The 18233-nt window shown below is 42.4% G+C and overlaps 2 protein-coding genes across 6 annotated transcripts in view; both read right to left on the reverse strand.

The window, feature by feature from the left end:
• LOC307046011 (uncharacterized protein) overlaps positions 1-3600 on the reverse strand; it is a 72986-nt gene extending 69386 nt beyond the window's left edge. For 2 of the 3 annotated variants that reach the window (XM_079692110.1, XM_079692109.1), the window contains exons 1-9: positions 3566-3597; positions 3132-3364; positions 2865-3043; positions 2148-2492; positions 1454-1571; positions 1289-1377; positions 1063-1180; positions 613-729; positions 304-495 (exon numbers count right to left, since the gene is read on the reverse strand). In XM_079692110.1, the coding sequence (XP_079548236.1) occupies positions 304-495; positions 613-729; positions 1063-1180; positions 1289-1377; positions 1454-1571; positions 2148-2405 (892 nt within the window). In that variant the 5' untranslated portion in view covers positions 2406-2492; positions 2865-3043; positions 3132-3364; positions 3566-3597. Of the gene's footprint in view, positions 1-303; positions 496-612; positions 730-1062; positions 1181-1288; positions 1378-1453; positions 1572-2147; positions 2493-2864; positions 3044-3131; positions 3365-3565 lie in introns of all 3 variants that reach the window. The other variant, XM_079692108.1, reaches the window with a different exon arrangement.
• A 336-nt stretch (positions 3601-3936) lies between these two features.
• LOC307046049 (uncharacterized protein) overlaps positions 3937-18233 on the reverse strand; it is a 96038-nt gene continuing 81741 nt past the window's right edge. The window contains exons 4-9 of one of the 3 annotated variants that reach the window (XM_079692187.1): positions 6256-6330; positions 5312-5725; positions 4855-4981; positions 4516-4596; positions 4106-4313; positions 3977-4022 (exon numbers count right to left, since the gene is read on the reverse strand). In XM_079692187.1, coding sequence (XP_079548313.1) covers positions 4019-4022; positions 4106-4313; positions 4516-4596; positions 4855-4981; positions 5312-5413 — 522 coding nt within the window. In that variant the 5' untranslated portion in view covers positions 5414-5725; positions 6256-6330 and the 3' untranslated portion in view covers positions 3977-4018. Of the gene's footprint in view, positions 4314-4515; positions 4597-4854; positions 4982-5311; positions 5726-6255; positions 6331-18233 lie in introns of those variants that run through there. The other 2 variants (XR_013810055.1, XR_013810054.1) reach the window with 2 other exon arrangements.

Here is an 18233-nt window from a genome sequence, read left to right on the forward strand (position 1 = left end):
TCGGCATGTATTGTGGGAAATGTAGTTTTTGGTCACGGCACGCATTTGACTTATTTATTTGTAGACAATCAGACCTATTAAGAAAAAAAAAAAATTAAGAAAAATTAAAAAAAAAAAAAAAAAAATGCAATGTAATGTAATTAAGCTCTCGCGGGCCACATAAAATGACGTGGCGGGCCACATTTGGCCCGCGGGCCTTGAGTTTGACACGTCTGCTCTACATGATATGTGCATAACTCAGCAAGGTATACCTTCATATAACAGAACTTCAGATTAATTATTATGAAATATCTGAAAACTGACCCATGCCATGAACTTCCCACGGCCACAGCGCGGACATGATGCTCCCTCCAGAGAGGGAATGCTCCACCGCAGCAACATCTATGCCTCTGGCAGAATCGTGTACCAGCTGGTTGTACTTCAGTACCTCCTGATTAAGGCGCTTTTTGTCATCTGCAAGCTTCCTTCGAAGTCGATAGCGGAGCTTGCTACTGTCTGAAAAAGACATGAAGTAGTGGGATAGGGATATGTGACAAACTATATTTGCAAGTGCAAAAAATATATATAATTCAGTAGGTTGAATCTGCAACCTAAAACATTATATTGTTATACCATTCTGTCGGTAAAGGGATTGCTTCCGCTGCCTCACACTTAGGTAAAGCCCCTCAATGCTTTGCTGCAGTGCTGTTTGAAGGATGTCTTCAGAAGTACCCAATGTTTCTGATGTTCCTGTAGAAATAATATTGGCAGTAAAATGTACTGTTATACAACACGTAACGGTTTTGAGAAACAAAGTTGTGCAACATATTTAACACCTTTTAACACAAATTGATGGTACAACTATGGAAACTGGAACATATCAGAGATAAACATGGACACATAGTTGGCTTGCTATTGCTTGAAGATTATGTCCCTGTCTACTGAAATCCAGTGAGGGTCCCATTACGTGGCATGAAAAATCAGCCTTATTGCCTTAAAATTGGCTGCTCTTTAGGATCAAATCTGTAAATTCAAACAGTCATGGACAATGATATGTAGCTGGTATTATCTCGTCATGCTTACCAGATGCCCATTCCGTCACGTCGGAAATCCACGTCGACACCATGTCATCTGAGACACAATGTAGCTCCGTCTTGAGTTCCTCAAGACTTGCAGTCTCTTCCAGGAGCCTCTTACTAGTCTGATAAACAGTAGACGATGGACATTTATCAAGATTAAAACTTGCTATGATTAAAAACAAGCCATGTGCAAATGACAAAGGACACAACAACATTAATAGGAGGCTCACCTTCACATATCTTGTGGAAAGTGCCTGATGAAGGTCACCTTTTTTCCTGTTCCATCCCATTGCATGCACTGTGAGCATGTCCAGTCGTGCTTTTGAAAGCAATAATGAGGTTATGATGTGTCATCTAAAAAAGTATGCAATAATAGGGCAAAACCTTCCACTCACCTGCTTTGGACATGTATTTTGTTGTCAGGGCACAACGGGACAGGTAGTTGTAGACCTGCTCCACCTCTTCCCCAGCGGTCATCCCTGCTCCCTCCTGGTTCTTCCCACTCCATATAATCTGATGGTAAAAGGTTGCTGGAATTGTTGTGCAAAGAGGCTACATACTACTATTGTTGGCGCTATATATATATATATATATATCTCTTTATATTATTTAATAGTTTAACATTTATTTTCTTGCTGTTTATTTTGAAGGCATGTTTTGGGCACTGGGTGATTAGAGCACCTGGTGTAATTGTGTATATATTGGAGACAGGTGGGTGGTGGGAGCCAGAGCACTAGTAAGCAAACGGTTTTTTACCAGGGTGTTTCAAGCCAGCAAAAGGAAAGCCATAGGAAAGGCTTAAGGAAAAGGGATATAGGAAAAGGGATATAGGAAACCTGTTCGTTGTACTTTGTCATCGGAATAAACTGCACAAATGGAGAATCTTGTCTGGACCTGGATCATTGCCCTGCGTAAGATCCGCTAACTAGTGCCTCAGCGGCTGTATTATTTTAAGTTAATTATCTGTTTTATTTCTATATGATTTTGGCCGCTACGACTATACTGAACAGTATAGCTTAGATATTTACTACTTCAGTATTATAAATATAAAAAATATAAATGTACGTGATACAAAAATATTTCACATACCTCGCATTTGGTAGCATGGGCTCGAGCATGCATTACACTGAGGAATGGCTTCATGGTGGTCAGCTCCTGGAGAGCAGGAAGGACACTTGCAGCTTTCTCCATGTACGGCCAGTACTTGCAAGCCACAACCATGGCGAAGAACTTGGCTTTGGCTGGCATGAGTTCCTTTTGAAGATACAGGGGGTAGGCGAATATCTCCCCTCTGTAAATATTTAAGGCCTTCAAAAGAAACCCATGGCGACATACAGCCACCTCCATCCCTTCTTCATCCAGCTTCAAAGCCCTCCTTGACGTCTCCCTCGCTGCTGTCCACTGGGAGTCCCCACATGTGCTTCTTCCCTGGGTCTAAGACACACATTACATCATGACAAATCAGTTAAGAGCAATGGAACCACGATCTACACCATTTGTTCTAATTATCTGATTTTGGAGTAGATGGTAAGGAGAAGTAGCTGAATTTGAAGAAAGTCAGGGTCGGATATACATGGCTATTTTTGTGATATACCTATAAGGTCAAATGACGAATAAAAACTTGTATTTTTCAGTGATCTCTGTATTTTGTCGACAAATGCAGCCACCACGCTGTCTTCTGCTACAAAGAGCCCATTAAAAAAGGCGCTGCCATCAGAACTGAGGAAAAAAAAAGATTAGCAAATATATCCATGAAATATAAACAGTAATCAAAAAAGTTAAATAACAACATTGTAAAAACAGCACCTTCCACTTCGCCGAAAGCGATACAGCTTCCTGTTTCCATCGGCAGGAACAGCCAACATCTCCGGCGTGCAGGCAGGGCAGATGAAAGGAGCACCACAGCAGAGCTGGTCTTCCTCATACGAGGCATAGGAGAACTCCAGAAAGCTGCGCTGCAGTGCATCTCCGTTGACAGGTCCAGACTGGAAGATAATTACATATATTGCTGTGATTTTGTCTATTTACGGAAATGTTATAATGTATAATATGGTAAAGAATATTTACACTTACTCTTCCTCCACACTTTGTGCGATGCTCCAGCAGCTTTGCAAAGGCCTGTCTGGAGAATCCCGGAGAGATGACCTTGAGCTCTTCAAAGGAGCTCAGAAGGTCCAAGGTGTAAAGTGTGGAAATACTGACCGAAGCTGGCCAGTATCCACTCTTAAGGAGGACTTTCAAGTCGGGGGTCCACTGCTGCTGGCAAGTTTGACAGACATATAGTGGCAGATTTAAGTCATAACGCCCTTGGAACAAGTAAATAAACATAATTAAGACACATTTTACAACAGTTCCATCTACAAATAGTCAAAGATGAACAGATATTACATGAAGGTTTTACTCCAAGTGGAAGCACAATGCCTCAGCCACAACATATAACAACAATTCAATAGAAATTCAAATATATATATATATATATATATATATATATATATATATTTGTTTACCATTGATGGTAATTAAAATCACTGGTTTGCCTGGTACCATAGTGAAGTTTGTGCCTTTACAGGAGCAGTTGGGTGCCTTCACAGTTGGCAATATGCAAGCTGTCAAAAAAATAAATAAAGCACTAATTACCATTATATGCTGGCCGAAGAGACATGTGAACATCAAAATGCAAGTTTGAGAGAGCATACCTTGGTCATGGGTGTCATATCCACCTTCCACTCTGTTGGACTAATTGGTTTAAAAAAAACGTTAATTAAACTGTCCCTGTTGTGGAGTGGCTGGTTCTTGTGATGAAGTACATCACAGTCTCCACAGAACCACTCCTCGGGGAGACACTCTCTACACACCTTGGGAGCAAATACAAAATTATTCTAATATCCTAGAATTACTTTCATTTTCATGTGGGTTTTCTCTAGGTATCCAGTTTTCTAACATCCCAAAAGTCATGCATGTTAGCTGAAATAGCAGGGCACTGAGCATTAATACTGAAAAATTACAATTAGGTAAAGTAATTTAAATAAAGGTAAATGTTATCTCACCTAATAACAGCCGGCTCGTGGCAGAGGCCACACAGGGGATGACCAACAGCCTCTTTTTCTAGAAGGCATTGTAGGTGGTGTGGTCTCGCTTCTTTCCAGCGCTCTGAGGCTTTCTGCTGCCGAAAAGACCAGGATGAGGCAGAGCTTTTTTGAGGCTCAGGAGGAGGACATGAGGAAAGAATGTCAGAGAGTCTCTCCATATTCTTTTCTGTGAACAGAATGGGAAACTTTAACTGTAAATGACTATATTTAAGATGAACACTAAAAATCAAGGATCATTTCTTTGCTCAGTATGGAACTGGCCAATATCTTTACTGAATTACATTCCTCGTTCGAGTCCTGAACTGTCTAATACAAATTATTTAAAAATTGATTTTAGTTTTAAACTTAAAGCCATTTTTGTGATTTACCAAATTCTTGTTGTGCTGAAGGTTCAGTACGCAGAACCTCCACACTGGAAGACTGGAAGCCCTCAGTCGGGGGGGATGTGACTGTAAAACATCACACAGAGGGTTAACAACAGATAACTGATGATTTGTATTATCTACCTATTGTTTAAAAGCTTGTGAAATTAAATAAAGCATAGTTCTTATGACACCACAGTGGGAATGTCTCCGACTCTGGTGTCACTATGCGTTTATATATTGGAATTATTGTAGACCCTCAACAAGCAATTACTGTGTTTTAATTCGATTTTCCAACCATTTACTTAGTAAATTCATAAAAATTTAAAATAATTGGATTTCAACCTGTAGCTGAGCCTTGGCGTCGCCCTCCACGCCTCCCTCTCGGCTTGCCACGTCCTACACAGCACCTTTTAGGGGACTGTAAAGTGTCTCCTACAGAGCGTGCCCGTTTCCTCTCCTCAGCTGCTTTCTGTGACCAAGTAACAACTCATGTAAGGTTGATGTTGCTGATAAACTGATACCATATGACAGTGGACAAATACAAGTAAATTCATTCACTTGAAGAACATTTTAGTTTGAAGTTTTTCCTATCATATACAACTAATGAAGTAAAACAAGTTGAACAAGCTTTATTTAGTAAGCCTCTGCCCCCCATGTTGTAATGATGAACCGTTTTGCAAAGGCCCTATACATTGATCCAAAATCCAGTTACTCTTGGCCTGTTCAGCATTTTTTGGATAACAGATAGTGCCAAATTCAAGTGGGAAATGAATGAGGTCATATGGGTTAAAACACCAACCTTAGCTTCAGCTAGCATGTGTTCATGCTTCAGCTCAAGAGCCATGCGTTTCCCTTCTTTGGATGTGGGATTATTGGGGTCTGGGTTGTGTTTTTTTGCCATTGCAACACAGCCAGCCAGCCAGCCAGCCAGCCAGCCAGCCAGCCAGCCAGCCAGCCAGCCAGCAAGCCAGACAGACACAACAGATATATGCAACAACTGCTGTATGAGACAAACAGAGATAGAGAGACAGATTGTAAGATTGAGATGGATAGATGAAGAAATAGATAATGAATGATAGAAAAAGATAGAGACAATAACTATAAGAAAGGTAGGTAGATAGACAGAGAGATAGGTTGAGTTTGGCTCTTAAAAGTGCCGTTGGTTTTATGATGGTGTAGATCAGTGTATGGGTTTGTGGTGTGGATACGGGAGCTGCAGGAGAGAACAGAAAAACTGAATTATGTAGTGAAACTAGGTTTTTTAAATGCACATTGTGACGGTTTAAATACTTTAGACAGACTGAGTTCATTTACGTGTTTCCTGTTTCATACGCGTAAAACAAGCACATGGACTATGCCCCTCCCCCCCAAACATATATTAAAATGTCGGCCAGCGTTAGTCCTGTCATGTGTAAAACAAAAGCGATTAAGATAACGTATAACTCACACTTTAACACCGACGTATGTAGCCGTAATTAAGACAAATATTTTTCACACACCACTTATGAGCTGATATAAATGTAGCTAAACTAGTTTAAGCTTATGTTGAACGTGAGCTAGCTAGCTAGCCGCCCGCAAGACTAATTTCACATTAATGTTGCTTTGCCGATTATGGCGAAAGCATTTCTCAGACTTAGAACAGTTCAGTATGTATGATGAACCATGCGAGTAAAGGCTTAAAAAAAAAGCCCCAATTATTAAATCTAAGCAAAACATGTATCAGACTTTAGTGACCCAACTTACTTTGTCAGAGGATGGATCGCAATGCCGGTGGCAGCGTCTTTGGCCAATAGGTGGTGCTCTGAATGATGTAATTTCCTGTACCGATTATACAATAAAATATTAATACATTTCCTATATTTTGAAACGATAACTCTTTAATAACCTAAGTAGCCTACGGACAAAAACAAAAAAGTATATATTGCCTTATAAAATGCAGAAAAGTTTAAACATCTAACATGATAATAATAAATAAAAAATAATGATATCTTAAAACAAAATAAATAAAATGGAAAATTAACCCGACAACAACAATTTAACATAAATAAAACAAGGATTAAAACAAGGATAAGTTTGACTCAATGTTGTGTAAAGTAACCGTTATGGTTAAAAAAAATATTTTTTTATTTAAATTTTTTGAAAATAATACAGCTTCCAGCTTCCCGAGACACGAAGAGGAGACACGAACAATTCTTCCACTTGAAATGCGTTTAAACTGTGTCAGAGAGATGTTTAATCAGTTCATTTTAATTGGTTAATAATTGGTGTTTAATACTGGCAACTTCTAATTGTTGGGGGGGGGGCGGCGTTCGATCCAGTTTCGATTCCGTAACCTTGGTGCACTGCCACTCCAACATCCAATCCCGAATTGAAGTTTAATCACAGGGACTGTAGTCCTAAACGATAGCTGGGGATTATGGGTAGTGTAGTGTCTTCGGCCATCCTAAACTCGATGATGCTCGAAATGTCCCTTATAGGCCTACGTCTGTTTCCGGTTATTTTTATTTTGAAATTCAGTTCCTGAAGGACGGCAAAAAAGCCAGAGATTATAGAATTAAACAAATAAATAAAAACAAGGATAATTGTGTGTTATTGTTGACTAAATAACAGTGTGTTATTTTGAAAAGAATAACAAATTAGAAGGAAAAATTAGCCCCATTTATTTTCCTCACAGCCGGCAACAAAAGTCCGAAATGATACGATTTTAAATAAAAGCAATAATCGTGGCTTGATATTGAGTAAGAACATGTTTTTATGAACCACACAGCTTCCGGTCTTCCTATAACACGTAATGCCGTGAGACTACCAACAGAAATACATAAAATCGTGCTGTGCAACACGAAAAAAAAGGGGAGAGACTACCAATAGAAATACATTGCTTTTAAAATCGTGCTCTGCAACACGAAAAAAAGGGGAAAATCGTGTTGGTGAACACGAATCAATAGATTAAAAATCGTGTTGGTGAACACGAATCAATAGATTAAAAATCGTGTTGGTGAACACGAAATGCCGTGAGACTGGGTTGCAACCATCAGGCTATAACTAACGTAGCATTGATAATATAGTAACGTTACTGGCAGGACTGTTGATACTGATCCATAACAGAAACTAATGCGCAAGTATCAGCCGTATCTTGCGTTACCTAATGCAACTCCACACAACGGTGCTGTGTACCGGAGGGGAGACGCGAGATACGGCTGATACTTGACGATCTGGCGGAGAAAGGTTGTGGAGCCTCCGTTGATATGCCGTTGTAAATTGCTTGATGGAAAGCAGGTGTGTAGTCGGGGAGGGTGCAGAGTTGATTGCAGCAGGTGAGTGGAGGTTGAGCCGGGAGCCAGGAGTAACAACCACCACGCCCACACAAACAACACAGACAGGGGGAAACAAACAAACACAAAGGAGACGGCTGGAGCAGTACAGCCACCACAGCGTTACCTAATGCAACTCCACACTACGTCTTACAGTGCCGTGTACCGGAGGGGAGAGAGAGAGAGCAGCGAAGGGGGGGAGAGAGAAGTAATACGGTTTCCTGATAAAGCTGTGGAGAGTATGTGCTGCAGGAAGGTGGATGCACAACGCACCCAGGAACGAATGCTAGCTCCGATCCTTTTTACTGTGGACTCGATGTCCTGACAGGCTGGTATTTGTGCGACCTGCACAAACACAATACTGGACCATGATTACAAATGGTGAAATACAATGTAAAACTACCGGAAAATACCAGCTCACTAAAACACAACCGCTCAACTCAACGCAACTACTAACTATACCCGCGGTCAGAGAGCGGAGATGTTTACCCTTTGTTATGTAATATGACGCGTTTGACGTATGACCTTAAAAAATAGCCGTTTTTAAGAGCAGAGCTCAAAATTGCTCCTTTCCCTCTGAATTCCTGCCCTTATGTCTCGTAAAACATATCAAATCCTACATTCACTTTTTTAATTGTAATTTTCAAGCAAGTTTAAGCATAAATGTAGAAAAAACAACAACCTGCAAGATGCTCTTTAAATAATATTGCCACAGAAAAACTTTTCAGTTCACATCACGCTCTGCCGCTCCGACAGGGAGCCCTGCTCTGAACACCTGAACGGCCCGTTCTAACAGCTGTTCACCAGCTGTTCACCAGCTGTTCACCAGCTGTTCACCAGCGGTTCAGTCTGTGCCACAGTGACTCCGGACGCGCAGTTAGTATTAACGAACGCACCCGTAGGTAATGTAGCTGCTGAAGCTAGACCATCATCTCGGAGCAGCAGAGCCTTATTATACATCCATGAGCAGAGCCGACAGGCAGGAAGACTCGAGCACACAGCTCGCACTTCATTATAAGATATAAAAAAAGAACACCATGTGTCTCATGATGGCACATAACAGCTCACGGCCGCAGATTACTCTTTTTTGGGGTATGGGTCCCAGACCCCCCCATACCCCAAAAATATTTTTATTGCAGATCTACATGAATCACACAAACGACCTATTTTGTATTCAAAACGGCGAATTTCGCCGAAAGGTGACAAGTTTGCATCACTGCCGAGTCCAAGTCCGAGTCACCCAGGGAGTGTCCTAGTCGAGTCCGAGTCATCATTACCTGTGTTCGAGTCCGAGTCCAAGTCCGAGTCACCCAAGGAGTGTCCGACTCGAGTCCGAGTCATCATTAGCTGTGTTCGAGTCCGAGTCCAAGTCCGAGTCACCCAAGGAGTGTCCGAGTCGAGTCCGAGTCATCATTACCTGTGTTCGAGTCCGAGTCCAAGTCCGAATCACCTACAGTAAGAATAGTCCAAGTCAAGTCCGAGTCACAAGTCTTCATGTATTAACATGTATCATGTAGCTGCTCCTCTACATTACTTTTATCCTGTCATGTTATACTAATCTGTCTATTGAACTGCTGTGAAGCAAGTTTGGCTACAATTCTTGTAATAGGTGCTATACAAATATAAAGCTTATTATTAATATTATTATTATTATTATTATTATTATTATTATTATTGTAAATTACCTTTAATTTGTCTAACTATATTTAAAATGAGTTACCTTTTAGAGAAGTGATTATATTTGTATGCCAATATTTACCTATGGTAAAGTTTTCGTTTTGCACTTTTATTTTGATAGTAATAAGATCGGGACTCTTATTTTGAAGGAACTGTTACCAGTTAAATCGGTTTACTGATAAAGATTTAGCCCAAGAAAGCACATGGCTACTTAGCATCCAAAATTACTTCTGCATGTTAAGCATGGGCGTAGGAAGCATCCTGAATGTGGGGGGGACATTTTTAACGGGTGGGGGTCCTCCCCCACGAAAAAAAAAAAAGATTTCTGGTATTCTGGATACTAAACCTTGAGTTTATGTTCTAAAACATAATATTTGCATTGTGTATCATATGTTGACGCCGGGCTGTGTTTCAGAGCACTTGCCTACACTCTCTGCCATTGTGTGTAAATAAATTACAATGATTTGAGGGTGCATTGTGGATTTACAGTTTGAAAGTGAGCATAGCCTAGGATGTATGGAGTCAGATCAGTCTCAATATTAATACATGCACACAAGGATTCACAAATGTATTTCGGGATTTATATATAAATAATATTTTTCAATGCACACAAAAATATTTATTGTTGTATATAAATGTAAATAAATCCACAGATAAAAAAGTTTCACAAATATAAGCATATTTCTGACATACAAATATTTCTTGTTTTAAGTGATGTAAAAGAAAACCACAATTAGTTATAATTTCCATAGTTTCCTGTTAAAAAAATATGCATTTGTCATTTCCGTCAGGGAAGTCTGTCAAGGGGTGAACTCTGAGGCATGAACTAAAATTCACAACTCAGACTCAGACTCGGGTGGTATTAAAAAATAAAGACTTTACTGGAATTTACACAGTAACAAAAACAAGAAACACAAAATCACTCTTCAGAGGAAAAACTAAATGCAATAATCGTGAGCATGAGAAAACGGGATACGACCATGGAGCAGGCTTGAACGTGGTCATGAATAAGAAACAAACTGGCACTGGACAGGTAGGGACTAACACAATATATGTGGTGAGGGGAACAGGTGGAAACAATCAGGGCGGGGAAACCAATCACGAACACAGGAGACACATAGGGAGCTGACAAAACTAATATAAAGAATAAACTTTCATGATAAGTTTCCGAGACATGACAGTACCCCCCCTTCTAGGGACGGCTCCTGACGGCCCAAGCCCCCCCGAGTTGAGGCGATCAAAATCGTCAATGAGGCTCTTGTCTTCAATGAAGCGGGAAGGAATCCAAGACCGCTCCTCAGGGCAGTAACCTTCCCAGTCGACAAGGAGCTGCCGCCCTCTACCCCTCTTCCGTGCAGCCAAGAGAGTTTTGACCGTGTAGACCGGACCACCATCGATCAATCGGGGGGGCGGAGGGGGTTTGGCGGTGGGAACCATGGCGCTCTCCTTCATAGGCTTTAGTCTCCCCACATGGAAGGTGGGATGCCCCTTCATGGACCTGGGAAGCCGTAGTCTCACTGAAGCCGGGTTGATGACTTTGGTGATGGGAAAGGGACCCACAAACCGGGGAGCCAACTTGCGGGAGAATACGTGGAGGGGAAGGTCTCTTGTAGAAAGCCAGACTTTTTGGCCTGGCTGGTATACAGGGGCTGGTCGACGTCTTCGGTCTGCTGCTCTTTTTACCAGCTGCGAATTCTGAGGATTTTCCTAGCCGCAGCCCACACGCGATGACAACGCCTGACCAGAGCGTGGGCAGACGGGACCGTGACCTCTCTCTCCGTCGCTGGGAACAGTGGCGGCTGGTACCCATAAACACAATGAAACGGGGAAAGGCCCGTGGCAGAAGTGGGAAGAGGTGAGGTGCTCGCTCCAGGAGGATGGATTCTGGGACACCAGGCAGCGCAAGCAGGTTTCCAGTTCCTGATTCAGGCGCTCTGTCTGGCCGTTAGACTCCGGGTGGTATCCAGAAGAGAGGCTGACCGTGGCACCGACGAGGCTGCAGAACTCCTGCCAGAAACGAGAAACAAACTGGGGGCCCCTATCGGAGACAATATCCTTTGGGAAACCATGCGGACGAAACACATTCTGCATCATGACCTCAGCCGTTTCCTTAGCTGAGGGCATTTTGGGCAGAGCAATAAAATGTGTCATCTTAGAAAAACGGTCCACTACCGTGAGAACTGGGGTTTTACCTCTAGAGATAGGAAGGCCCGTGACGAAGTCCATGGAAATATCCGAACAGGGTCTGCTGGGAATAAGAAGTGTACTAATCTGATCCGCACCCTGGAAGAGGTCTTGTTGCGAGCGCAGACAGGGCACGCCTCCACATACTCTTTCACCTCCTTCTCCATGGATGTCCACCAGAAACGCTGCTTTATGATGAACATGGTTCTTTTGAATCCGGGGTGACAGGTGAGCGGCGAAGTGTGAGCCCAGTGGATCACCTGTGGTCGCTCGGCTTCCCGAACAAATAGCCAGTTAGGCGGGCAACCCCTGGGTGCAGGAGCCCCACCGTTAGCTCGCATCACCTCATTCTCAACTTGCCAAGTCAGCGCTCCTACCACACGGTTCAACGGAATAATGGGTTCCGGCTCCTTGACTGCAGGCACAGGGTCAAACAGACGGGACAGAGCGTCAGGCTTGACATTCTGAGAACCTGGCCTGTAAGAAAGAACAAAATCAAAATGGTTAAAAAACAAGGTCCACCTAGCTTGGCGGGAGTTCAGTCTTTTGGCTTTCTTGATATACTCAAGGTTTTTGTGATCGGTCCAAACCACAAAGGGATGCTCGGCTCCCTCCAACCAATGTCTCCACTCTTCCAACGCCAGCTTCACGGCCAGCAGCTCACGGTTTTCCCACATCGTAATTCCTTTCCGCATCTTTTTAAGCCGAGAGAAAGCCTCCTCAGCCTGAGGAGACCACAAAAAAGGCACCTGAGGGGACGTGAGGACATTAAGAGGGGCTGCAATAGCACTGAAGCTCCTCACAAAACGCCTGTAAAAATGAGCAAAGCCTAAAAACTGCTGCACTTTTTTGCGAGAGTCAGGGGTAGGCCAACTGGACGAGATGAGAGGGAGGGGGTACCGGTTTTTAACAGTAATGTCATTGAGAGGCGAGTAGTCAATACAGGGCCTAAGCGACCCATCCTTTTTGCCAACAAAAAAAACCCCTGCACCTGCTGGGGATGAGGAAGGGTGAATAAGCCCTGTTTTGAGGGAGGCATCAATATAGTCCTTCATGGCCTCTTTCTCAGGTCCTGCAATGGCATATAATCGACCTTTAGGAATGGAAGCCCCAGCAATCAAGTCAATAGCACAGTCATAGGGACGATGAGGAGGAAGAGCCAGAGCCTTGGATTTACTAAAAACTTCACTTAGATCGTGGTAGCAGGAGGGAACTGAAAGTACTTCCGGAAGATCTATTTTTGGGTCTGTTTCCTGCCTAAAACTCCCACTGTTGCATCTCCTGTCAATCTCCGCTACCTGCTTTAAACAGTGATCAACACAATCTTTGCCCCACCCCTCCACCCTCCCAGAGTGCCAATTTATGAGAGGGTTATGAAGTTTCAGCCAGGGAAACCCCAAAATGAGGGGATGTTGAGCTGAGTTAAAAATATGAAATGACATTGTCTCGTGATGGTTATCATTACACCTTACTTCTAAAGGCTCAGTTTGGTGAGTCACTTTGAACAACAGCCGCCCATCGAGAGCACTGGCTTCAAGAGGCTGGGGTAGAGGTTTAGTTTTTATGTTCATTCTGTTTACTAAACCCCAATCCATTAGACTTTCGTATGCCCCTGAATCAACAAGAGCACCTTGAGTAAAAGCGTTGTCTCTGACCTTTACCTGGATGCGGGTCAAAGTGCGAGGAGGAAAGTCAGAGGCAGAGAATCGGCTCACCAACGTCCTCCTCTTTATTGGTGAGCCTCCTCTTTTACCGGGCAAGCCGCTTGTGGATGACCGGGCTGACCGCAGTAGAAACACAAGCCTTTCCTGAATCAACGCTGACGTTCTGCCATAGAAAGCTTGGCGCGGCCCAACTGCATTGGCTCCTCCACGGAGCGCTGTTGTCCGGGGTGCAGTTGGTGAGTGGTGATGGGGCCTCCAAGAAGAAGTGGTATGCGACGGCGAGCGCCTCCTCTGGAGAGGCGGACCAACCGCAGCCTTGAATTTATCCCTTTTCCTCTCTGCCAAACGATTGTCTATTCTTATTGCCATGGATATGACGGAGTCCAAGTCAGCGGCAGATCGAGTGGCGCCAGCTGGTCTTGTAGGGGATCCGAGAGACCGCTGACGAATGCGTTGAACAGTGCAGTGGAGTTCCATCCGCTGTCGGCTGCAATAGTCCTGAACTCAATAGCAGTCAGCCACACTACGCTGATTCTGCCGCAGCTTGATCAGAGCCCGAGCTGCTTCTCTGCCTGGAGTGGTTTGATCGAAAATCTTCCTCATGGTGTCTATGAAGTCGGCCAGAGACCCGCAGATGGGAGAGTCTCGGGACCACTCTGCCGTAGCCCACGCTGCTGCTCGGCCGGTGAGATGGGAGATCATGAAGGCCACTTTGGAGTAATCTGTGGGAAATGCAGCCGGTTGGTGTCGATAGTGTAACTCACACTGTACGATGAACGGCCGGCAGCCTTCCGAGTCCCCAGAAATATGTATATATATATATATATATATTAGGGCCGGGACTCGATTAAAAAAATGTATCTAATTAATTACAGGCTTTGTAATTAATTAATCGCAATTAATCGCATTTTTAATCACATATAAATATTTGAACTGAGAACAGTGAGAAGCAATTTTTTTCACATGGATTTTAGTATACCATTGAATAATGACTGAATACATAAGCTTAAGCAACAAAACATTGTTTATTTTTTTCAAGGATGTACTTAACCAAGACCAACAGAAAAGTGCAATTTTTGCCATAAAGTGTAGCAATAGCATATTTAGGAATATAGTACATTTCAGAGATTCAGGTAGCCTATAGGTAGGTAGACCTTCTGTAAACTATAACACTTTGTTTTTTAAGTATAACACAATACTTTCAAGTACATTCAGAACATTGGAAACCCTGACTATTAGAAAACATCTCTCTGTTGCTTCAGAGGCCATAACAGACTTTGTTGATTTAAAAAATCTAATCAATTTCAGTCCAACTCTCTCAATAACCTTGGCCAAAACAATAAACAGTTCAACATAAAGTGCCAGTTGCACCAACAACATAATAAATAGTTCAACATAAAGTGTACTGTACCATTTAAAATAAAATAAAAAAGTGCCAGTGATTGACCTCAATCCCTCCTATTCTTCCAATATCCTGATGAAAAATAAAATCTCTCTGTTGCATAGGCCACTGTTTGATCAACACGAATTGGGTGTGGGTCCTTGTACTCCGAGTTGGGCTAACGTCCGCGCTAGCTTCCACGCTAGCTGCTATATGTTTTGCATTGAGGTGATACTTGAGGCTTGATGTGCTGCGGTGATATGCGAATTCCTTTTTGCATAATTTGCCAACAACTGTGCTCTTATTGACGCTTCCATCCGTCCATTTTTTAAAACAAAATGTCCCATCCACGGGGCCAACCAAAGCGGTCTCATCAGCTTCTTCGTTCATGTTTGACTATTGTTCACTGTGGTTTGTTGTTGTTTGAAGTCATGAACGTTAGTTGGTGCTCCAGTATAATCGGTACCCCTGAAACTCATCCAGTGAGAAACGTTCCGCGGTGCAAAAATAAGTGCGATTAAAATGCGTTAATTTTTTTAACGCGTTAATTTTTGTGTAATTAATTAATCTTAATTAACGCGTTAAAGTCCCGGCCCTAATATATATATAATATGAGAGGTGAAGCCTTTGTGTTTGGAGTGGGAAGTGAGCGAGGGGACATCCTTATTTGGACACAGACATGTAGAGGCTACATATCTAAGATGTGTGTCCGTTAAAGATGTTTAAGGGGAATGTGTGTGCGTTCTGTCAAAGAGTCCTATGTATGTAAAATTCTACTACTCCAAAAGTAATGTTTTCCTCGTTACTATTGATTGTTGTACAACGAAATAATCATTGATCAACTATACCTGTTATGTGCAACGATATAGTGAAACATCCCTATAAAGACACAGGCACGTGTGTGTGTGATCCCAGCTATATATTGGTCATCTGTTAACATCTCCTTGTAAAGAGATGGAGCAACAGATGGAATCAACGACTGCTGACTCATTGTCTGGGGTCCCGCCAAGAAGTGAAACCGGCCAATGGAGAACTGCCAACTCACTGGCTAGCTCGCCCAGAAGTGAATTCGCCAATAACAAATAGCTAGGGAGGAGCAAATCGATACAACTCCTCCCCACCTGTGTATAAATGTTGTGATAATTTTGATGCTCGGCGCTCTTGTTCTGACTGGCCGTTAAATTAAAAACATTTAACATGTTAAATTAAAACAGATTATTGTTTAACCATAATTCTGGTGCTTTGAGTTTTCCTTCTTTTAAGACAACTCAAAAGGACACGCGGAGCAGGAGGGGGGCCTCAGAGCCCCCGCCAGAGTGTGAACTCTGCTCCAACAAGGCTTGAACGTGGTCATGAATAAGAAACAAACTGGCACTGGACAGGTGGGGACTAACACAATATATACACAAGGTGAGGGGAACAGGTGGAAACAGTCAGGGCGGGGAAACCAATCACGAACACAGGAGACACATAGGGGGCTGACAAAACTAATATAAAGAATAAACTTTCATGATAAGTTTCCGAGACATGACAAAGTCTCAAAAAAACAAAACACAAATGCAGAGGTTCACAAGAAAAGCAGTTTAAATGCCAATTTTTTGTACATTTATGTACAACAATAAATATTGTGAGTGCATTGAGAGATATTGTTGTGGAGAGTCATTTATATATAAATCGCAAAATACATTTGTGAATCCTTCTGTGAGCATTTATTAATATTGAGACTGATCTGACTCCATACAGATGTTAAGTTCACCAAGGAATGGTATCGACTTAAATGTTCAAATAAATGTTGCTCTTCTGTCTATATTGGTCATATGATGCCCCTTGACTGAAATGTTTCCTGTTCAATATCCCCACTGATTTCCTTAAAATTCTGGGATGAGAGTCCACATCACAATTTGCTCTAAACTGTCATTTCCCTTTCATCACTCACCTCAGCAATGGACCTCTCTCCACTGTCCCTGTATTCTGCCTCTGACTCACTCTCAAGCGCCTAGATGTCAACAGAGGTGGTGAAGTGATCATTATTTATTGAGCAGTATACTCTTACACATTGAATCATAAAAAGTCATACTGAATGTAAATACAACTGACTCTAAAGTAAGTCCCAGTCTGTGACATTGGACATTTTGAAGACTCAAAGTCCCAAGCAGTAGGTAGAATATTAGCTAGTCTATGTAATGTGCACAGAAAATAAATAGTTAACTGAATACTGGGATGGAAATTGCCTATAAGTACTCAGTAAAACATAAATACACACAAAAAGCTCCTGAATGATAAGAAGTATAATTAAAACATAATGCACATTACCATTTTGAGAGAGAGTACCGAAGTTAAAGAACTACGAAAATAATCTCTTATCGAACTGAGGCTCCAGTCAAACACACTGACTGCGTCTACATGGACATCAGTAAGCCGTTTATGAGTATTATCCCGGTTATTATCATATTGGGGATATGGTGTTTAGATGAGCACAGAGAGATCGGGTTATTCATGTTCCCTGTTTACATGATAAATACTAGTAACCTTGCATTTCGATGCCTTTTCTCATCTAAACTATTCAGTATTTGTATCTCTCTATCATGACATAAAGACGAAACTCCTCTCCAGAAGTGAGACGCCGCCGTCGCCATCACTGTTAACTGATTAACTGCTACCAGCTGATGACTTACTTTCCTCTTCTTTGAAACAAATGTTCTTATGTCCATGTTGTCTGGGGGAGAAAACATATCAAACCAAGAGATCGTCAGCTTTGATTTTCGCTGTATTAACCATTTCCTGAACATTTGGTGTGTGTGCCTTACCTACGCTACCGGCATCGCTTCATACAACAGATCTGAGCTGTCCAACTATGACAACACTCCTTGAACATGCGCACGCTATGTGAGAATCTGCCTTGGTACAAGGTAGCAGTGAAAACATGGTACGGAGTTTCATTGATTTGGGCATTCTCTCAATAAGCAAGTGGAATGGATTTGACACTGACACAGCGCTCTACAAAGTGCGGCGAGTGGATAGACCGATTCACGGACTTTCCGCATAGTATAAAAGTGGGGGGGTCTAAACTAATCATTTGAAAAAGTGGGGGGGACTTGTCCCACCCTCATATAATGGCTGTGACGCCCATGATGTTAAGTAGCCATGTGCTTTCGTGTTATCGGCTGAATCTTTATTTATTGATTAGATCACGTTACTCTGATGATAGCGTTCAAGACAGCCATGTCTGAACTCGATCCTTAGAGTAATGTGTTACGGAGCCTTCTCTTCAATATTGTTTCCACATAACGAGCATTTTGCGCTGCTCTTTTCCAATGTTGAAGCAGAATGTGTGAAAGCATACAGCACGAGGCAGGGTGTGTCTCTAGACATCTCTAGACTGGAATAGTGGGGCCCAGTCTGTGAACTCGCCTCACAGGGGGAAAAATTCACGAGTCCGAGTCAGAGTCCAAGTCAGAGTCCAAGTCAGAGCGTCAATGTACAAGTCGAGTCCGAGTCATCGTG

The sequence above is a fragment of the Notothenia rossii genome (genome assembly GCF_949606895.1).
Source record: "Notothenia rossii genome assembly, chromosome: 1".
In the NCBI taxonomy this organism is placed as follows: domain Eukaryota; kingdom Metazoa; phylum Chordata; class Actinopteri; order Perciformes; family Nototheniidae; genus Notothenia; species Notothenia rossii.